At 43.2% G+C, this 23052-nt stretch overlaps 1 protein-coding gene across 2 annotated transcripts; it reads right to left on the minus strand.

The window, feature by feature from the left end:
• Window positions 1-2453: 2453 nt before the first annotated feature.
• Window positions 2454-22925, minus strand: esyt1b (extended synaptotagmin-like protein 1b). 2 transcript variants are annotated; one of them, XM_061832127.1, is made up of 52 exons: window positions 21781-22925; window positions 20085-20126; window positions 18562-18696; window positions 18404-18477; window positions 18242-18314; window positions 18051-18140; window positions 17835-17890; window positions 17507-17627; window positions 17250-17426; window positions 16978-17060; window positions 16751-16799; window positions 16529-16618; window positions 16341-16436; window positions 15909-15980; window positions 15735-15821; window positions 14588-14737; window positions 14386-14496; window positions 14128-14304; window positions 13962-14047; window positions 13831-13879; window positions 13546-13635; window positions 13375-13470; window positions 13216-13287; window positions 13031-13117; window positions 12396-12542; window positions 12209-12318; window positions 11966-12140; window positions 11411-11587; window positions 11129-11211; window positions 10978-11026; window positions 10801-10890; window positions 10610-10705; window positions 10255-10326; window positions 9987-10073; window positions 9771-9917; window positions 9112-9224; window positions 8963-9053; window positions 8804-8892; window positions 8604-8721; window positions 7474-7650; window positions 6611-6693; window positions 6459-6507; window positions 6283-6372; window positions 5019-5114; window positions 4870-4941; window positions 4694-4780; window positions 4441-4587; window positions 4200-4348; window positions 3840-3971; window positions 3662-3764; window positions 3517-3566; window positions 2454-2974 (listed from the first exon to the last, which is right to left on the minus strand). In XM_061832127.1, exons 1-52 carry the CDS (start codon window positions 22138-22140, stop codon window positions 2947-2949), a joined length of 5430 nt encoding a protein of 1809 aa, XP_061688111.1. In that variant the 5' UTR covers window positions 22141-22925; the 3' UTR covers window positions 2454-2946. The 2 variants fall into 2 exon arrangements, with proteins under 2 accessions (XP_061688111.1, XP_061688110.1); XM_061832126.1 differs by having other exon boundaries at window positions 14128-14496.
• Between the last annotated feature and the right edge of the window lie 127 nt (window positions 22926-23052).

A 23052-nucleotide genomic window follows, 5' to 3' on the forward strand; every position in this document is an offset into this window, starting at 1 on the left:
GAAAACAATGGGGTGTTTTTGTTTTTTGGGGGGGGCCTCCATCCATCCATCCATAATCTACCGCTTTTCCGGGTTGGTTCGCGGGGGAAGTACGTTCAGTAGGAATACCTTGACTTCCCTTTCCCCACCCACTTCTTCCACCTCTTCCGGAGGGATCCCGAGGCGTTCCCAAGCCAGCCGAGAGACATAATCTCTCCAGCGCGTCCTGGGTCGTCCTCGGGGTCTCCCTCCGGTGGGACATGCCCGGAACAACTCACCAGGGAGGCGTCCAGGAGGCATCCGAATCAGATGCTCCAGCCACCTCATCTGGCTCCTCTCAATGCGGAGGAGTAGCGGCTCGGCACTGAAACCCTCCCGGATGACCCAGATTCTCACCCTATCTCTAAGGGAGAGCCCGGACACCCTGCGGAGGAAACTCATTTCGGCTGCTCTTATCCGGGATCTTGTTCTTTCGGTCACGACCCACAGCTTGTGCCCATAGGTGAGGGTAGGAACGTAGATTGACTGGTAGATTTGCCTTTCAACTGAGCTCCCTCTTTACTACAACGAACCGATACAAAGTCCGCATCACTGCAGACGCTGCACTGAGCCGTCTGTCGATCTCCCGCATGCCACCCTTTTCCGACTGAGGACCGTAGTCTCGGATTTGGAGGTGCTGATTCTCATCCCAGCCGTTTCACACTTGGCTACGAATCGCTCCAGTGAGAGCTGGAGATCATGGCTTGATGAAGTCAACACAACCACATCATTTGCAAAGAGCAGAGATGCGAGGCTGAGGCCACCAAACCGGACACTCTCTACACCTCGACTGCGCCTAGAAATTCTGTCCATAAAAGTTATGAACAAAATCGGTGACAAAGGGCAGACTTGGCGGTGTCCAACTCTCACCAGAAAGGAGACTGGTTGGCCGAACACCCATGTACCCTCAGGGATCCTGCCAGGTTTGGGGGGTCTGTGGGAGGAAATTGGAATATGCTAATTCCACAGAGGTGGACTGGATATAAATCCAGGTCCTTAGAAATATGAGGCAGATATACTCACGGATCAAAAGAAATGAATAATTTGGACAAAACATTTTAAAAGTCCATAACATTAGACTGACAGTGGTCTATCATACAATCCTAATTTCAATTTAAACCAGTCAGGTCCTGTGCTGCTCCCTACCCCAACTTTTTTTTTTTTTATTTAAATCTAAATTTTGATGATCATGATAATGTGAGGGGTAGTCTAAACATGATCATAATGGAAGTTTTAATATCTATTTTAGAGGTAAGAGTCAAAATAATAGCGACATCTACACCAGTGCAACATACAGTTTTTGATGCGACTCTTGTATTGCATCTTATTAGTTTGGCTTAAATGTATTCAAATTTTTTCGACTGCAAACAATTTTTCTGCTGAACTGGCTCGTCATTGTTGAAATCACACACACACACACACACCAGTGGCACTTTCCATCCCACAATGCATCACAACTGCAGGTGTGAGTACTCGTCCCCTTTCTGCAGTGTCACTTATTTGAAGCAAATTTAAGTGGTTCACAGTACTCGGTTAAAAGCCTTGATTTGTTCCTTCAATCCCAGGTTTCATTAGGCTGGATGGTCTAAAATAATTTGCTGAATTTGCTTTAGTTTGGATTACAAACAGGATTGATTTGAACAATTGGAGCAGACAAAGTAGGGATTTTTTTTTTTTTTTTTTAATCTGGTTGTTTGTTTCTATGTACCCTGCGATTGGCTGGCAACCAGTCCAGGATGTTCCCCGCCTCCTGGCCAAAGATAGCTGGGATAGGCTCCAGCCCTCCAGCAAGACTTGTGAGGATAAGCGGCTCAGAAAATGGATGTACATGCAATACATTTAAGTTGAATCATCATTGAAGTACCTTTTTTTGTTTGCTTGTATAGAAGCGCAAAGTTAATGTTCAAACAATAATAAATGAAAGTATAATTTCTAGAGAACAAAACCTCTTCCTTGTGTTTGATGGCCACATATTCCTACTACATTACAGAATTTTTATGTTGGTCATCACGGTGGTATCGGATGTAAAATGTTTGCGAATCGCTGGCCTTATCAAATAGAGGCGGTGTAAAACATTAAAAGCCATTTGCAGTAGTAATGGTGACACGCGCTAGTAGTTTAACAATATGCTATATTTATTGTTGTGGTTGTACTTTGCAGTATTGTTGAAGTGCACGGAGCCACTGAAAGCTGTTTCTAATAATAGTTTTTCCTTACTTGCATGAAGGAGTTAAAATATATTAGGAATAACTCCGGTTATAATTCAGTACACTTCCCCTAAAAGTACCTCCAAACCGCACGCACAATAGATGACCTTACTGACCTCTCCAACATTAGGACTCAAAATTGGCCCAAAAAGTGTTTTGTTTCTGGGTGTCTGTTTTTTATGTCCAATGTCTTAAAGTTAGAAACTTCTCCAAAGAACAAATGAGATGCACAATATATATTTTAGTGTCCATCTTCTAATACACAAAACACTTGTGAAATCATTGCAAATATAAACAACACAAACCGCTATGCAAAAAAATGCAATCTTGTAAAAAAATACACATTATAAAGGCAACTTCAAGCGAGCGAGGTGCTGCATTCCAAATGTAAATCAGAAGGTTTCCAATACTGAAATATATATAACCATATAACAAAAGGTTTTAAACGTATCTGCTCTTATATAAAAACATAAGACTTCTCGGTTTTTCCTTGAATCCCACGTTATACTAAGATGATCTCTTTTAAAGTCAAACTCTTCTCTGGTCTGTACCAAGTGCATGAAGGCTGCTAAATGAGCAATACGAGTGTTTTCCTCTTCTCCAGCTGAGTTAGCACACAGAGCTGCAGGGTGGGGCCGTTAGGCGCAAGTGGAAAGGAGAAGGCATCGAGTGTGGGCGGCTGCCTTGCCGCGTTTCAGCCGTGACATCGTCAGCGTAGCTGCTACTCCGCTTCGTCTCTCAAAATGAACCTGGGATGAACAAAGAGCATTTAAAAAGCTGGCATCGAGTTCATCTGAGCCAAGTTGCGCAAAGTGATTATGGAATTGCATTGATGTTGTGTTGTCTCAGGGTTTGGAGTCAGTATTTAAAGATAAGAATAAAAAGAACAAGTTGCTATTTAGGCGGCATGGTGGATCAGCTGGAAAAAGCGTTGGCCTCACAGTTCTGAGGACCCGGGTTCAATCCTGGCCCTGCCTGGGTGGAGTTTGCATGTTCTCCCCGTGTCTGCATGGGTTTTCTCCAGGCACTCCAGTTTCCTCCCACATCCCAAAAAACATGCAAAATTAATTGGGCACTCTAAATTGCCCCGAGGTGTGATTGTGAGTGCGACTGTTTGTCTCTATGTGCCCTGCGATTGGTTGGCAACCAGTTCAGGGTGTACCCCGCCTCCTTCCTGTTGACAGTTGGGATAGGCTCCAGCACTCCCCGCGACCCTTGTGAGGATAAGCGGCAAAGAAAATGGATGGATGGATGTATGTTTTGACTGTATTTTAATGATTAGAGTGCTTACCACTCAGTGAAACCAGGCACCAGGTTCACCTCCGCCAACTCAATTTGCACCTACAGAACAAGATGAACATATTTGAGTAAGCCATATTTACTGAAGTTACATACTTTACTAGTCATACAAGGAAAGTACAGAAAGTTGCAATCACCTGCCCGATGACATCACGACTTCTGAACGAGGCGGCGTTATTCTTCACTGACAAGCTGAGGTTCCTCAACTTCACTTCCTCCACAGGCAAATTGTACTCAAACCTGAAGGGAAGTCACCAATGACGATAAGAAGAAGCCAACAACCCACACAAGCCAATTACATGATAAAATAATAACCTCTCATTAAATTCGGGGTTGAGATCACGTTTCTTAACTGCCGTCTTCCTCTTGGTGGCCTTGCTTTTGTCCGGCAGCAGCATTATGGAGACGTAGCTGTCTACTGCGTCCTTACTGGGGCACAATAGACCTCTGTGCAGAGACAGCAAATGCATTGAGCAAATCTTTCAGTCTTCCCGTTAACTGTGATTGAAATAAGCAGCAGGGTACATCGCTACAACAGTATCCATTTTGTTGTGGCTAACAACTTCTTTGTTACCTTGCTGTTGTCAAATGTCTTGGGTGTGATTGTATTGGAATGCAAAAGATGTTGCAAATTATGTAATGTGTGTAAGTATTCTCCCTATTGTGAGTGCGTACCTGCAGGCGTGTACAACGATGACCAGCTTTGTCTCTCGTGAGTCATATGAAAGCGACAACTTCACCTGCCCGTTGCCAGATCCACTACTGGGGTCAGCGCAAGGCACAGTCCCATCACTGATCATCGCTACCATTTTGGTCTCCAGAACCTATTAAAGACCACAAAAAAAACAAGAAATGTCTACCAGAACATTTTGTGTGGCAGTGTACTCCATGTGCACTCAAACTGTATTTTTCCCACCTTGAGTTCCAGCCTCAGCAGGATCTGGCTGTCCGGTGTTGCTCCGTCCAGATGGAACCACTGATCCAAGACCAGCTGCGGCTGGGCCAGCAGCTCCCTTACACCGACCACGAGAGAACCCATCGGCTGGTCCCAGCCACTGGACAACTGGGATGCAAACAAATGGATTCCAACTTAAATCTATATAATAGCAAATGTAACTTTAAATTGGAAATGTGTGCATGATTAACCTCAGTGACGGCGCTGGCCTTACCTTGAGTACAAGCATTTGGTGTTTAGGGTCCCGCACAAGGAAGTAGAAAGACTCGGCCCACTGAGGATCGGTGCTGCGGTCACACAGCTTGAAAAATATAAAAACAACAAAGACAATGAACACAGTGATATTTCAATCATTCCCGGGTCAAGACATCACACTTTGATGAGTCTCACCTTGGTTTTGTAGGTTGTGTCTTCAAGGATAAGCTCAGCTCCCGCTTTAGGCTCCTTTCCACTTTTCTTCAGCTGGACAAACATGTTTTATTGATGACAACTCTTAGTTTGCTAGTCATTTAGAAAGCACCGACCGAGGGCTGACTTACGGGCAATGAGTGCGCTCGCTCCAAATGGACAAAGAGCAAAGCGGCAGAAGGTGTGGCTTTGTTCTTGAAGGTTTGGAGAGACTGAAGCTGCAGTACCTGCGCAATACATACAAGAAGACAAGAAGCGAGCGCTGAGAGGATGCTTCATTCAAGACTCCGGCACATGCTAAAGTGAGCCAACAAAATAGCTTCATTGTTGTGTTTTGCTCCGCTCAAGGAACCAAATACGGTCATTGAAATAATGAAAACACAGCCCAGTATGATGCAATACAGTACTGAGTTGCAATCACAATAATGAACATTTTAGCCAATCCTTTTTTGGGGAACTGCGCTACGTTTCTAAAATATTTCTAAGCAAGTGTTCGTAACAGAGCCATGACATCTCACTACCACACTGTCTGACTATTTCCAGGAAATAATGATGGAAAAAAAGGAAAAAGGAACTGTTATTAAATAAGATATATACTTATAAATATAAATAACAGCTAATTAAGAATATTTCTTTTCATAAGCGTACTTTGAAATAGTTAAATAATACTGTGTTTTTGGTGGCACGGTGGAGTAGCTGGAAAGCGTTGGTCTCGCAGTTCTGAGGTACCGGGTTAAATCCCGGCCCCACCTGTGTGGAGTTTGCGTGTTCTCCCCGTGCCTGCGTGGGTTTTCTCCGGGCACTCCGGTTTCCTCCCACATCTCAAAAACAGGCAACATTAATTGGAGACTCTAAATTGCCCCGAGGTGTGATTGTGAGTGCGACTGTTTGTCTCTATGTGCCCTGCGATTGGCTGGCAACCAGTTCAGGGTGTACCCCGCCTCCTGCCCGTTGACAGCTGAGATAGGCTCAAGTACTCCCCGCGACCCTTATGAGGATAAGCGGCTAAGAAAATTAATGGATGGATGGATACTATGTTTTTTTAAGTGTACATTATTCTTAAAAAATCCTAGTCAAAGTACTGGTCACCAGTCAATAGCAGGCCACAAATAACCAAACACAGCAACGGACAATTTTTAGAGTCTTCAAATAACCTCTACGCCGGCACAGGGGAACATGCAAAGTCAACATAGATAAGGCTTTGGATTTGAAGCCGGATCCTCAGAACTTTGAGACAGATGTGCTAATCAGTCCTAAGAATTATTTGTATCACATTAAAAATGACAAAGGCCTAAATTATTTTACTTTATGTCTTGACTTCTGACTCCCATATGTAGCGGGAAATGTTGTACCTACGTTATGTAATAATAATAATAAAAAAAAAATAATACAAACCTGCTCAAGGTGGACCACATGCGGCACCGTAGGAACCCACTCCAGGATCAAGTGAAGCCGCCCGGACTTCACATCATTCAGTGTGTACCACTGCAACATAAGTCACGTGAGATAATGAAGCAAGGTTAAGCAGAAGAATGCAAAGAAAAACCCCCAAAAAACAAAACTTGACCTACCCCATCAATGTACTGTGATCTGATGACCTCGCTGAGTTTAATACTCAACCTAAGAGACATAACATACAAATAATCAGTCTTCATCTTCTATATTGCATGCTGTCAAGACTCATACTACGACGAGGTGTAGTACGAGCACAACTGCTACAAACCTGCCCAGGAAGTCGTCAGAATCTAAATCTTTATCAAACGCTTCAAGCTTTATATCCTGGGCACTGTGGCTGCTTAAAACTACCTGAAGAAGAAAAACAGAATACATGGATAAATAACATAGTGGCCCTGCAAAACTAAAAAAAATATCAAATCACATAATAGTTAGTTATTAGTCCATCCATCTAGCCATCCATTTTCCATACCGCTTATCCTATCTGGGATTGTGGTTGTTTTGGAGCCTGTCCAAGCTCCCTCTGGGCGAGAGGTTGGGTACGCCCAGAACCGGCCCCCATCCAATCGCAGGGGGCAATCGTTCACACTCACATTCACATCTACGGGAATTTAGAGTCATCAATTAATCTACTACGCATGTTTTTGGCACGTGGGCAGAAATTGGAGTACTCGGAGACAAGCCACGCAGGCACGGGGAGAACATGCCAAAATCCACTCAGGCGAGGCCGGGATTTGAACCTGAGTCCTCAGAACTGTCGGGCGGTTGTGCTCACTACTGTTCTGCAGTTAGTCGTTGATGTAAATCAATAATGTGCAAAAATGACAAAAGTGTTACGTATTAGAATGAAAGTGGTCTACCGAGACCATACATTCCGAATTAAAAAAAAAAGTTAAAGAAAAATAGTACACGTTGACAGTATGTACTGTATATTATATCTATAATATATATATATTCTATCAATGTTGAACAATTCCTGGGTTCTGCACCCATCTGGTTTTAGACCAAAAGATAACGGGTGCACTCTGTTGCGCAATCAATGTTTATATCCCCACCCAAGCCCCACCAAAAAAATTTATTGTTGTGTCTGAGCATACCGGGTGGGGCGGGGGGGTTAAGAGACTTGTTTACCTCGTACATCTCGTTCCACGTGGGGTTGAGGTTCTCCTTGATAACATGGCTTTTGAACAGAACCCCTCCAACGGTGATCTTGACGTAGGGGTCACTCTTGCCCTTCACCATGCCCCCCATCAGGTTGTCCTTAGCAACCAGACTCTGGGCCTCCAGCAGATGAATCCTCAGCAACGCCTTCAGCATGCAAGGCGTGTGCGGTAAAACCACAGCAATAAATCATACACAGTGCATTAGTTTTAGAATTATTGTGATACGGAATAATTGTAAATAACTAAAATGTCACTCAGTAGACATCCACTGAGGCCAAAACTGGAAAAGACCCAAATGCAAAATTAAAAAGATTTCTATCAGTTTGAAGATGACTTCCTGTTGATGGAGGATGACAAACAAATGGGCAGTGCTATTATGATTGTGGGGTGTGGACAGTTCCAGTATTTCCATGGCAACTCAAATGGGGAAATACATTTCTTTATCTACAGTTTAGGTCAGATTTTGACAAGTAGATTTTGTGTACCCCTTTTAACTCTATGCCCTAGTTTACTACCATATGTCAAAAAGAGTACTGTACTATGGATTAAAACAGAGCTAGACTCAATTGAATGCACAGAACATCAAATACAATGAAAATATACATTTTCAAAGATTAAGGAAACTCTTTAAAAAACATGAGTCAAAAGGTATAACTGTGGAATCTGTTGTTCAGAATAAAAATTACGTAATTTATGACAGATATTACCATGGGCTTCATTTTCTGAGCCACATTCTCTTGAACCTTTTGAGCACAAATCTTTTGTCATGCATGCAAAAGATGCGGATTAGATCGACACTCAGCTCAGGGGACGGTTTCACAGTAACAGTTTAAGAAACCTGGAAGTGGCTCGCTGGATCATTGTGAGTAAAAAAATGACACCAAAACCACATGTTGCTGATTCATCAATCACACAACTTATTGAGGAAGGACGGTGGCTCAAACGTCAGCGTACGCTCGCTTCCTTCAGCTCAGAGACTCACAACTTTGATGGCATGCTAATATCTGATATTCTGCTGATTTTATGACAACAATAACAATAAAAAAAAAAGACAACTACTGTATTTGACTGGCTAAATATTACAAAAAGCAGACTCACCTCAGTGCCAAAGTCCTGGCTTGGACTCGTGTGCTGTGGCAAAACATCAATTTTGGGCTTCAGGGGTTCAGCAGGTAGATCAGACACTGGACATTGGGCCTGGTCATCCGGACCGGCACTGCACCCACACACACACACAGACATGTAAACAACTAACTAGTTCAAATAGTGGTAATAAATCAAATGTGTTATGAGCTTACTCCTCTTCCATCATGTCCTGTATTTCCATGTCCTGTGTGCGAACTTGATGTTGTGAGGGTTCTTCTGTATCTGCTCCATCCTCCGCCAACTGAGGCATATTTAATATCTCAAGCGTGACGGTGAAAGAAGAAAGAAATGAAAGATGTGCTGTGACTCACTGGAGCATCAGTGGGCCGAACTGTATAGGACCCTGCATCATCTGGTGCTGCTTCTTCTGGGTACTTCGGCGGGCTCGTTACTGTAGCATAACTGACATAACCGCACATTATTTGTTTTGAGCCTGTGAAATGCTAAATAAAACACTCACTCATCTAATGGCAGCGTTGAGCCATCTTCAATCGGCTCAGCGGCTACGGTGGCCGTCTTCCTTGAAGCAGGACTACAAGGCTGTGGGGCTTCAGCCATCCTTGAATTCAATATCTGTTAGAAAAACACACACACAAAAAGAACATTCTGTGTTCCAGAAGAAATTTGATTCACAACAACAGGTCACAGGGAATATAATTCCAGCAAGGGGGCACTGTAAAGCGCATGCCAACTATGTGTGCAAGCATTTTTTACTGCAACTTTATCTACTCTGGATCTGGTGGCTCTACTAAGCACTCAGCCCTAATAGTGATATCAAATTCAAGAATGAGTCCTGTCCCCTCTTGTATGTTTAAATGTGTAATTCTCAACTTATCTCTTTAGTGTACAATCAAAATAAACCGGTAAGTGTGAAAGTGTAGTTTCCTCTTTAGGATGGATCAGAATCGGATTCAAATGAGTAATGACAACCTCCATGACAAAATGTGATCAAAACATAGCACATTTGATGATAATAAAAGCTTATTTATGATTTACACTGTTAGAGATGTAATAATTTACTAATAGGTTCATTAACATGGCTTTAGTTTGCTGTAGTATTTACGGCATGCTGACAGTGTTCAGAAAGTACATATCCAGATATGATGATTTTTCTCTTACCTTGAGTTCAGCCCTCAGTAGGATCTCACTCTCAGGCAAGGCTCCATCCAGAGGCATCCACTGATCCAGGACAAGCTGCGGTTCTGACAGAAGCTCTTTCACTGGAACCACGAGTGAGCCCATTGGCTGATCCCAAGCACTGGATAACTAAAGAAACATGAAAACAATGTTACGCTTTGATAGAGACCGACGGCTTTAGATCCGACAAGTACTGACCTTGATGACGAGCATCTCCTCTATAGGGTCCCGGACCAGAAAATAGAAAGCCTCATTCCACACAGGAGACCTGCTGCGGTCACAAACCTGCAAGTTGTGAGCAACATGAGTGAACTCCCTATAATTAGCTTGTTCGAGGTAGCGTGACCTGCCCTATTGGTTCTCAGCAGTTTAACAGTGGCGCTGATAATTAATAAATCAATTGTTTAATGTCCTTATTGCTAAAAAAATATATATATTTACTGGTATAACATATGACTTCCCATACCTTAGTTTTGTAGGTTGTGTTACCAAAAACAAGCTCAGCCCCAGCCTTCGGCTCCTTTCCACTTTTCTTAAACTGGACACAGAAAGAAAAATGACATCAGTTTGTATACACGAACTGCATTTGAGGCTGCAGCACCCCCATTTTTCTCCTCATAGAAAATCCAAATATAAAGTGATTAAGTGGCACTTGCATCACTTGATTTCATTCATTCATTATTTCATAACTATATTTTAAACTGCCATAACACCTGAATTTCCCCACTGGAGATCAATAAAGGGTTTCTCACCTCACTCGAGGAGCTTTTTGTTAACTTTTCAAATGCGCATCGAACTAATAAAGTAAAGAGGTGACTCACAGGCAACGCGTGTCCTCTGTCCATATAAACAAAGAGCAGAGCTGCAGACGGAACCGTCCTGTTGCTGAATGACTGTAAAGATTGCAGCTGCATCACCTGAAAAATACACAGACGATACAATACAGTGGAGCGACCTCCAGTATTTGCGTGGGACAACAATTATTGAATATGAGTAAGTAAGTTGTTGTTACTTTGTCCAGGGTGCCATTATGGGACACAGTTTGGACCCACTCCACTATGAGATGGACACGACCGGACTTAGCACCACTCAGAGTGTACCACTGCAAAATAAGTAAATAAATAACACTTACTAAGCAAAATCAAATTATATATGCAGTATGCAAGATGCAACATGGGTTAGTACTCACCTGGTCCGTGTACTGGGAGTGAATGATGTCTGCCATACTGACAGTAATCCTGTTGACAATAGACAAAATTTATTTTGTGCATGTGGTAGCGTGTCAAAAGTGCTGAGGATTGTTTCAGCGCTTGACTGGACAAGCTCCGTCAAATCGTCACCTTCCCAAAAAGTCGTCTTTGTCCAGGTCTTTGTCATAGAGCTCCACACGAAGATCCTGTCCAGACTGAGGCCTCATCACCACCTGTTGGAACCCATAGAAGGTGGTAAAATACTGAGCAATACAAAAGCAGGGACCCCCTCTGCTTTTGCATACAAAGGACAAACAAAAAAAGCAGAGCTCTATGAAATTCTCACAATTTTAATTCAAATCTGTCCTATTTCTAATGCGAGATCCCATCACTGGGATTAAACATGACTCGATCCCAAATCATGCCAAGTACCTGATACATCTCATTCCAGACGGGGTTGAGATTCTCCTTTACAACGTTGCTTTGAAATGTGACCTCTCCAACGGTGACCTTGGCATAGGGGTCACTCTTGCCCTTCTTCATGCCCCCCAGCAGGTTGTCCTTGGCAACCAGATCCTCAGCCTCCAACAGGATGATTCTCATTAGCCCCTGCAGAAAGTTGAACGGTGATTTCACACAGGCGGAAATTCATCTCGAGATCATTCGTCTTCCTGCTTGAAAAAGCTACACAAAAACAGACAAAAGCCTCGGCGTATTAAATGATCGTACAGCAACATTGGACATTTTTAGCCTTCCAAGTTTACAAGCACACTTTGAGGAAGGCCCAATTGTGTTTCAGCAAGACTGCAAGGTCCACAAAAGAATGCTTCAATGAGCTTCACAGACAAAATTCCTATAGGCACACGGCAAAATATTTGGAACGTTTTCTCAGAGAAAAGGGAAACAGTCAGCGGGAAATCTTTCATGATCTTTGCACTTCTTCATACTTTTTGTCCACCTATTGCCAGTACCTCATCATCACATTACCTCACTGGCAAAGCTGAGGTCTGGGGTACTGTGAGGAGGTTTCAACACGGTGCGACTTGATGCCTCGTCTTTCGTATCTTCTGCCTCATCAACTTGAGGTGTCATTACATCAGCTTCTTCATGCATCAGCACTTGGGGGATGAGAGTTTCTACAGGAGCATCCACTGAACTTGACCTAAAAACAAACACAATGCAGCAGGGTCACAAAGGAAAGCTTTTACTTGGGATGTACAAAGTGCTCACTTTTGGAACATATCTCCCTCCTGTTTCTGCTGATCGGGAAAGCGGTTTGATTCTTTCAAAGTGATCTTATCTTGACCACCGGCACGGGGACACTTGCTTGGTATGAGCATCTGCGTCGGAAAATAACATTACATTTTAAAGGACTTCAATTTTGAAGTATTAATAAAAAAAAAAGGGGCTCCCCTACCTTGAGTTCAGCTCGTAGAAGAACCTGACTCTCAGGGGAGGCTCCGTCCAGATGGAACCACTGATCCAAGACCAACTCTGGCTCAGCGAGCAGCTCTTTGATAGGAATCACTAAGGAACCCATGGGTAGTGTCCAGCTGTGGGAGAGCTGAACCAAGAAGTCCATACCGTAAATGACCAGAGAATAGTTTTTCGACCATACCGTTACCAATCTTAGGTACTCCAACTAGAATGCCCCATAAAAGTATTAAACATCCATTCATCCATTTTCACAGCCGCTCATCCTCACAAGGGTCGCAGGAGTGCTGGATTGCTGGAGCCTATCCCAGTTGTCATCGGGCAGGAGGCAGGGTACACTCTGAACTGGTTGCCAGCCAATCACAGGGCACATAGAGACAAACAGCCACACTCACAATCACACAGAGTGTAAATTTCAAGTGTCCAATTAATGTTGTATGTTTTTGGGATGGCACACATGACCAGAAAGTGCGCAAATGATAGAATTAAGTGGTCAGCAGGATGGGCACAGAAAAAAAAAAAAGCGTGGAGCTGGGCCTCTTTTGGGAATTAAACAGACGGGAGAAGATGACCCAACACGATTTGTACATGTAAAACGTTTGCTGATTGTCTGACTACCTTGACAACAAGAATATCCTCTCTGGGGTCACGAACCAGAAAACAGAATCCTTCATTCCACTCAGGAGATACAGAACGATCAGACACCTGCAGCAGAGACGTAAGAGTTAGTCAGGGATGTCGTTAGGACAATTATATTGTGGTCTCTGCAGCATCATCAACTACAAGAGGAGGAAGAGTCTCACGGTAGTTTTACGGGACATTTCTCCAAGAACTATCTCGGCTCCCACTTTTGGCTCTTTTCCACTCTTCTTCAACTGTTGATTTGCACAAGTAAAAGAAATCAAATAACATTTTATCTCCGTTACATTTTCATTCACAGAGAAATTCTCCAACACACTTACCGGTAAACCATCTGCCTGTTCAAAAAAGACAAACAGAAGACCCGCAGATGGAATCGCCTTGTTCTGATAAGACTGCCGGGAATAGAACTGAAGAACCTAATTGTACACAGTATGGCAAGTGTATTTGTATCAATATTTACATGACACCACAGTTTCTGCTGACATACCTACCTGATCTACTTGGTCTGCTTCTGAGGCTGTTGGAACCCATTCCAGTACCAGGTGGACCCGACCGGACTTGACATCATTGAGAGTGTACCACTGTTACATGAACACACAGACACAGAATTCTTTTAATACTCCTACAAACAAGTGGGGCGCAAAGAAGAGTTACGCAGCATTTGGGCTTTGCTAGCCTTTTGGGCGATAAGCAGTGTACTCCTTGGACTGGTCGCCAGGCAACAGTAGGCCACCAACATCAAATTGTTCCAAGCAGCATAAAATGTGTGGTCCTACCTGATCAGTGTACTGAGAATCAATGATGTCCTTCAGATTGATCTTCAGCCTGTCATTGGGAATCGGGTCAGATCAGTGTACACCCCAAATTAGTCCTAAAATGAACATCAGTATATATTATATGGTGCTACCTGCCCATGAAATCATCCTTCATGTCCATATCTTTATCAAACACCTCCAGATGTAACTCCTGACCAGGCAACTGTGTCAAAATCACCTGAGGGGAAATGAAGTTGATAGTATTTCAAAGCCATGATCATGTAGGCTTCCTTTAAGATATTGGGGGCATTTATTTACCTCATACATCTCATTCCAGGTGGGGTTGAGATTAGTCTTGATGACTCCGCTTGTGAATGTTTCGCCGCCTATATTGATCTTAACATAGGGGTCGCTCTTGCCCTTTACCATGCCCCCCATCATGTTGTCTTTGGGAACAAGGTTCTGCCCGGCCAACAGGTGGATTCTAAGCAACCCCTGTAGACATGAGCACTTCAATATTAGCAGGATGTTGGTGAGAAACTGGGGTCTAGGACCAGGTGGTGGCTCTGTCGTTACCTCTGTGGCAAAACTGGAGTGGGGGGATGTCTCCTGGGGTAACTGTTTGCGTCCAGATTCCAGTTGAGATGATATATCAGCTGTGATATGTTCCTCATCCAACCAAAGCATCTACAACATATGGGGAAGAAACATTACCACTGAGCAAAAGTTTGACACCTAAGGCCTAATTTGCGTAATTCCACGACTAATTGCCATTTACCCGGAGAACTGCGTTGATGTAAATGCGACTGGCTGATCCAGAGTTGTCCAACTGGAACCACTGGTCCAGAGAGAGATCTGAAGTGGACAGCACACGGGACAGAGGGATGGTCAGACTGCCCAATGTCTGCACCCGGTCCACATCCTTCACCTGGTTGACACAATTCAAAGACACTGAATGCCACAATTCTGGATGACAATCACAAGCAATGATACACACACCATAAACCATGAAATTCAAAATAAGACATTAACAAATGAATTCAATATAACAAACCCTAACTCATGCAAGAACGCATAAGAAAATGAGAAATAATCACTCCAGACATCAAAAATTATGCTGAGGTAATATTATCGTTATTAAGTAGTTTGATCTCATCTAATTGTGCAGGCACACTTAATATTACAGTAAAGCCTCAGTTCTTGAACGTCCCCTTTTCGAACGAAAATTTCTAGATTTTTTTAATTCTGTTTTCGAACGAAAACGAACGAAACTCGAACACCCCCACAAAACCCCGGAAATAACATATTGCGCGCAGCCAGACCAGCAGACCCACAATGCGCTTTGTTGTGAATTCCCAACCCCCCCCCCCCCCCGAACAAACCCAGAAATAACATAATGCGCACGGGCCAACCCACGACGCATTTTGTTATTGTCAATTTGAACGCCCGCCCCCCCCAAAAAAAACGGAAATGACATAACGCACGCAGCACAAGCAGATGACCCACCCACGATGGGCTTTGTTATTGTCAATCCAAACACCCTCCGAAAAAACCCGGGAATAACAGATGCGTGGCGCAAGCAGCTGACCAACCCACGACACATTTTGTTATTGTCTATTCGAACCCCCCTGAAAAACAGAAATAACAAAAAAGAAATATGCTTCTTAAATTATTTTATTATATAAAGTATTTAAACAATACAAGTATTTCTACTATGCAGTTTATTATCAGGAAAAGCTAAAAAAAATGCTTTAAAAAGCCAATTTTTAAGGCTTGGTACGCATTATTTCTTTTTCCATTTATCGTAATGGGAAACATTGATTCGGTTTTTGAACAAATCACTTCTTGAATCGTTTTCTGGAACAGATTGTGGTCGAGAACCGAGCCATAACTGTATTAGGTTAAAGCAAGATATGAAAGGTCACCTGAATGTCAATATCTTGGTTGCGTGGATCCTGAATAAAAAAGGTAAATGCTTCTTCCCACTCTGGATTGACTGTTGTGTTGCACGTCTTAAAATGAGAAGAAACAGAAAAAGCAGTTCAAGTCAAGGGACCAGTAAATGGAACATAAAATACGATACTGAAATTTAGATATACCTTGCTTTCTTTAGTAATGTCCTGTACAGATAACTGCACCATGGGATTGGGCTCTTTATTACCTTTCTTCATCTTGAAAAAAATGGAGAAGAGATGATATTAGGGAAAAAGAGAGAGAGAGAGAGAGAAAAGAGAGAGCATGTGACATGGAGAAGAGAAATGTTTGAAAAAAAAGTATTGCTATTCACCATAGGAACTGGTATACAGGAAGCAAGCATTCTATAATTCAGTTTTAAGGAGGCAAAGAGGTACATTAAAACCACAATGGCACATTTTGTCACGGGGGAGGGGGAGGCTAAAAATAAACACACGCTCGTCCACGTCTGTGAGCCGCATCAAGGACCACAGCAACAACTGTTTGGAATGCGAAACAGATGCACGAAGCACTGCACACAGGAAGCAACTGTGAGCTGCACGAGCCATTTGACTCACTGGAAGCGCCTCGGCTTTGTCGAGATAGACGACCAAAATGGCGGAGGAGGGCGGGTCAGCTGTCTTACTGGTGACGCTCTCGTTCCTCTTCAGGATCTGGAATGGGAAAGAGTTACAGTCATTGTTTCTTACCTACAAAAAAATAAAATAATAAAACATCCAGCCTGAACTGCATAAAAGGGGCACACCTCCTCGAGTTGATCAGTGGTAGGCATCAAGGCCAACCACTCCAGTCTGAGATGGACCCGACCTGACGGCGTATCCTTCAAAGGGAACCACTGAGCACATAAGGACATAATAAGACGGCTTCACACAATCTCATGAGATTGAAACCGCAAATGCCAGCAACAATCCCACCTTTATAGAGATAATGATATATATTGATAAAAATAAAAAGGACCATTTCTTACATCATCAACAGCGATGGACTTCTTCACAATGCCCAAATCGATTTTGGTCCTAGGTGGAAGAAAAACAAATGAGCACATGAAATATAACAGAAGATGCAATTAGAAGAAAACAAAGAAGTGGGATTTTGTCCTGTCTCTACAAAATGTGCTCACTTCAGTGATTGAAATGTGTGACATTAAACATACAAAGACAAAATACAATAGAGACGTGAATGATGCACTTGTACCTGCCCAGGAAATCATCCTGGTCTGGGTCTTTGTCATAAACCTCCATCTCCAGTTCCTGACCAGGCACTTCATGGACAATCACCTGATGCATCGGATACACATACAAGGAAATGTGTACAGACGCAATGGCTGAAAAATGGTTGTGGGGTCACATTGAAGGAATGAAAATGGAACATTGAGAGGCAGCCTCATTTCTCATTTCTCCACTGTGTAACAAAACAGGCTGGTGAGCGAGTGCTCCGCACCATCGTAAGCGGTCCGTGTTCCGTACCTCGTACATCTCTCCCCACTTGGGTGAGTCTGTGTTGTCGAAGTGGTGGGAGGTGAACATCTGAGGACCCACCCGCAATATGGCATAGGGGTCCGACAAGCCGGCCATAACCCCTTTCACATAGCTGTCCTTTGCTGCTAGATTCTGGGCCTCCACCAGGTGGATGCGCACCACGCCCTAAGGGATAAACATGACCGAGCTAGATAAACAAGATACGGAATGCATCATCTTGGAGGTGCTGTGTATTGCATCTTTACCCTGGGCAAAGGGGAACGAAGATGCCCCAAGTGCAAGTTTGGAACTAGAGGGACAACCAGACGGTTGGGCAGTACCAAGAAGGAGGCAATGGCGTCCATGATCATGCTGTCAGACATGACACTGAAGACCGAGAAGGAGAACGTGTTCCAACGGGGTTATAAAGACGCCACCAAATAACATCATTAAAGATCAATGGAAATATTTCTGTGAATCAACAGCAGTGATTTACTCTAGGTGGGCTGAATACTTCATTGAAGTAATCATCCTATATGTCCGCTTTAATCAATTGTTAATACTGTTCAAAGAACATATTTGAGCACGACTCACTTCAGCCCAGGGATGTCCAACAAATTAGTCATTCCGGTCCAGTTGATATCTAGTTTCTGGGATGACATGAACGTAAGAGAGATGTCAACGAATAATTGCTAAATCAATCAGGATGTGAATGAATAGCTGAAAGAGACACACAATACTTACAAGAGAGAGAGTTGAGTGTGTAACGTGAAAAGGGAAATAAAGGTGAATGCGGAAAGGTCAACCTACCGGTCTGCGGATAAAGAACATTGTGACTGCACCCACAATGGGCACATCTCCGATCAGAGGCTCCAATATGACCCGCATCATCCCATGCAACTACGTGCACGCAGAAAGGAACAAAATGTGAAAGCCGGAGAGAGATCCCCTCTATCACGCCATAGAATATCTCATACGACGATAAAATGTTATTGACTCACCTGTATTCCCTTCACTCCAGCTTTGCAGAAGTACCGCTTAACTTCCACGTTGATCTCTACATTGCCAACATAGCTAAGAACAACACGTCACCCACGTTTGTTTTAAGCATTTTTCAAAAATGTGACGTAGATGATCCAAGGAGCCAGATGTAAACATTCTACCTGATATAAAGATCAAGCAGGACCTGTCCTTTGTCATTCTCTGTGTGTGCCTTGATCCCTACCACCTTCATGGCCTGCAAGAAAACAGAACACAATTTATCCAGTCAAGGTCAAAGGACCTAAATCGAAGCAAAAAAAAAAAAAAAAAATGACATCACCTTGTCGCCCATGTCCACTTTAGTGAAACTGAGTGTCTGGAGGTGGCTGCTTGAGGCTCGAATAGACGGCGCGATGGTCTCCACCAGGAGCTTCTCCAGATACTGGCCGACAAAGGGCCACACCTGCTGCAGAACCTACAAGACAACGGCAGCGCACGCAATTTTTTTTTACTTCCTGAAAAGTCAAGTTTTGGAGCTTGGAATCTTTCAGAACACAGTGATTTGGATTATTGTGAATCAACCCAGTGGGATATTGTCGAAGCAGCGACGATATGCAATATTTTGTTCAAGAATGTCATTTGAGCTGTGGTCTGTATGTGTATCAGTGCCTCACAGGAAGGAAGTCAAGATTATTTACACTTTGTAGACACAGAATGCAGCTTCATCTTTTTTGAAGGACTACCATCAAATCATTCAAAACATTAAAATGTCTACTTGTGATAAGTACATTTAAAATATTTTTCCGCGATAAAGCAAACGTCAACGGTGATTCCAAGGGTGAAAACGAGAACAATATGGATCCATTCAAGTGGTACTCCATCATAAAGTTAGCCGTTTCCAATATTTTCACCGTCATTCACTTAAAAAAAATGAGTTAAACAACTTGTGTATTCCAAAAATATTTTAGTATATGCAGTACAGTTCACCACCATCGCAAATTACAAGCACAATAATAAACACATAGTTGAATTAATACCTCTCAAAATTTAGCATTATTATCTATATACGGGTACACAGCTCTCACTGTTTATCTCTTTATTGGCCATGATGTGTTTGGTCAGTGTAAAAGCAGTAATGTAACAAAAAAAGAGGTACTTTATGTAAGTTTTAACTCTGTAAATTCCACGCATGCCCTTTGTTTTATAATGAGCTGTGAGCGGCGGCTTGAACAGCGTAGCTTGCTCAACTTTATACAGATTTTTTTTTTTCATGTACTATTAGTGTTGCCATGAAAACACATTTTCGTCCCACGGGGGAAAGAATGAGTAGCAGGCGCAGAGTCTGCCGTTGTGTGTGTTGCTCTGTGTTTCTTTATAAAAGGTTGGCAAGAACTGGCATAAGTGGAGAATGACTCATCAGATGCCTGCTCACATGGAGGCCTCAATGTCCGCCAGTAGCAGACTCAAAACTCCACCTTGTCTCCCTCTAACATCTTGTGATCCCGTTAGCGTGGTTGATGCTATTTTTCTACCACTTTATAATCAAGCGGAGTATAAATGGGGGGAGGGCGAGCGCGGGGACAAGGCAGCTGTTTCTGTTATGTGTGTGTGAGGTGGGGGTGGTGGTGGGGATTTGGTCCTTCCCCTTTGTGCAAACAGGCCACCATAAAGTGGAAATTTCGGGTGGAACGAAAACCATACTGTTACTGCGACTGCAACAACAGAGGGGGTGTTGCCTTCTCTGCTTGCAACATGGCCGCAGCCATAAGCGAGCATCACGTCGCTGTGGAGGCGTCAGTCAGCACAGCAGCTGCGTTTGACCCCGTGTGCGCTTTCAGAAAAACCCAAGGAAATTATTTGTACCTTATTCAGCCATTCGACTTTCTCAACGTCTGGGAAGTTGACCTGTGGTGATGGAAAAAAGGGATAAAGTTAAGGTGGATCGCAACATTAGGTATTTTTTGCAGTCCAGGGTTGTCAAACTCATTTTTGTCACGGGCCACATTGTAGTTACGCTTTCCCTCAGAGGGCCGTTATGACTGCAAAAATCTGCAATCGCCTCATCATATTTACACCCAAAAATGTATGAACTGGTTTTGGAGTCAGAAATCAAAAGGTACAGTAATGGGTTTTTCAACCATTGTTCATGTTTGCTAACACATAAACGCTAATAATAGCTCAACGTTGTTGTTTACGATAAATAAAAATTTGAATTTTTGATAGAGATTTTCACAATCATGAAAGTTGACATGGATGATTTGCCTTTGGCGGCCACATAAAATCATGTGGCGGGTCAGGTCTGGTTCCCGGCCTTGAGTTTGACACCTGCATATTTATACTATTGAATGGCAGCCAATATAAGAGCTGACTCAAGAGCACAAACTTCAAAGATATTATACATAGTTTTGATTAACGCTGTTTACTGTTGTTAACGCAGTGAACGTCTGCATTGTATCATACTGAGAGATATTCTTTTATTCTATCTAAATAGGTATTTATCTACATTATTATGATTTATTTGTTCAACTATTGCTTTCGGTACGCAAGAGAAGCCTCATTATGTGAAATATAAGACAATGTGAAAGATCTTGCAGTTAAGTGTCGTAATTGTCTATTCGTGAAGCTGTGAATGTAAATGGCTGCTTGTCTATATGTGCCCTGTGATCGGCTGGTGACCAGTCAAGGGCAGACGCCGACTCTCGCCCAAAGAAAACAGGGATAGGCTCCAGCTCACCTGTTGCTCTGATGAAAACAAGTAAACGGATGCATGAATTAACAAATACGCAGCACTACATACGTCTCTCAGTATGACCCACCGGAAAATGAACATTGAACGTGACCCCAATGATTTGTGAATATCCGCAACACAAGTGTTTCTTTAAATGAGGTTTAACACCTTAAGGTTTACAAAGGAATACACTGTGGTGTTTACCGCCTCCGACTCCTTTTCTCCGGCGCTACAACACAATAGTATAGAAATAAAGTAAAAATAATACAAGTATGTGATATCACAGAGTAACTTCATTTAATGGTCCTTAAGGACTTTTTTAAGAGTTTTCTCTCTTTGCATTTCGTGTATGCAGCACGTGGAGCTGCTCATTTCTTCGTATGCTTGCTGCATTGTGTCTGTTTGCCAACAAGATCATGGAAAACCACTCAGACAGCAAGTCCCCCCCCCCAGTCCACGGGCCTCCGCTCATCAGGGTGTGGCCTCGCATGAGAACTTGTGGCGAGATCCGCATGTCCTTTTTGGGCTCCTGCTCTCGGGATCGACTAGTCTGACAGAAACACTGAATCCACTGTGAGAGTATGATGTTGCACTTCAAAAAACGTTTTCTTCTTAATTTGTCTGTTTACGTCTAAAAAAAATTTGAAACACTCACTTGATTTAGAGTGACACCAATAAGTATCAGTCTTATTCACACAGAGTAAGTGAAATACTATGATGACAATGCAAGTTTTATTATTATTATTTTAGTTTTCCTGTCTCATTGCCGCTGCTTGTGTGCTGCGATTGCATAAAGCTTCCGTGTGGAAATGAGAGCGGAACACGTCTTACCCACGCAGGTAGCTCTCGCTTGATTTTGGACATTTTCGAGCCGCCGAGCTCCTGCTCGTCGCCGAGCAGCTGCATGGCCGACCTGAGCCTCTCCTCCTTGGCCTCGCGGGCGTGCTTCCATCCCGTGTAGACCACCATGCCGCACAGCAGCAGACTGGTGCTGACCCTGTAGTACCCGGCCAGGTAGACGGGCAGCAAAGCGCTCAGACACTTCCCGAAAGTCCACAGCACGGCAACGGCGTTAATCCCCTTGGCCCGGGGAAGAGGTTGCAGCTCACTGCCCTCACTCGGTGCGTTCTTCTCGGGCTCGTTTGGGCCCGAACCCTCGGCGACCATTTGCTCGGATTTCTCGCTCTGCATTGTCCTTTTTTTTTTTATTAAGTCTTTGGACTAAGTACTTACGAAAACGACTGGAACGAAAACAAAACGACCCGTTAAAAAGCTTCCTTACTGACTTAACACACTCGACACTTCTTTCACTGCGCCTAGCCGTTCGAGTAAAAAAAAAAAAAAAGACAGCACCGAAACACGGAACCTCGCTGCTTTCTTTAAAGCCCAAAGCGCATATTTAAGACGATTGCTAAATCCGCCAGGTTGAGGTTAGTTTTGCGGGTGCGTTTACGCGAGTCTGCGCCGCTGCGGGTTCTGATCCCCGGTCCCGTTATCTCAGTGAAAACACGCCCTCTGCAACAAATTTCCATCCTTGACTGCCTTTCGTGCTGCGACTGGACCAAAACATCCGCGTCTGCGAGATAACTTTGCTCAACTCAAATGGATCTGCATACTAGGGTGCATTGGGTAGTCGTTCACAAAATCTTCACAAAGATTTTATTCCACCCAAAAATTGTAGTAGGAACTGGATAGTGTATAATTAATTACTGTATTTTGTGATCTGAGATAACATTATTTTGACTATCAGACAGCCACAACAGACAAATTATTTTCTCGGATATTATGCACTCAATTCTATGAATGGGGATTACTTAATTCAACCAAAGCTTCTTGAGGCACACGGATGTCGTTCTGATGAGGAAGTAAAAGGTACCATACGAAGTTTATACAATGTAACTCCACCCTCTGAACTCAAAGCAAAGAGAAAAGTTTTGCTGCCGTTGATCACACCATTTATTTTGTGTGCGTGTGCGCATACACCCACATTGCTGTTGCACGGTCGCAGTTCGGGGAGTATGCAAATGATAGCCACACAAAATATAGCTAGCTATCGTTAACAAAACTCTGATCTTCCCTTTTCAGCCAAAACAGTTTTTCTCT

This window comes from Syngnathoides biaculeatus, chromosome 10 (genome assembly GCF_019802595.1).
Source record: "Syngnathoides biaculeatus isolate LvHL_M chromosome 10, ASM1980259v1, whole genome shotgun sequence".
Classification (NCBI taxonomy): domain Eukaryota; kingdom Metazoa; phylum Chordata; class Actinopteri; order Syngnathiformes; family Syngnathidae; genus Syngnathoides; species Syngnathoides biaculeatus.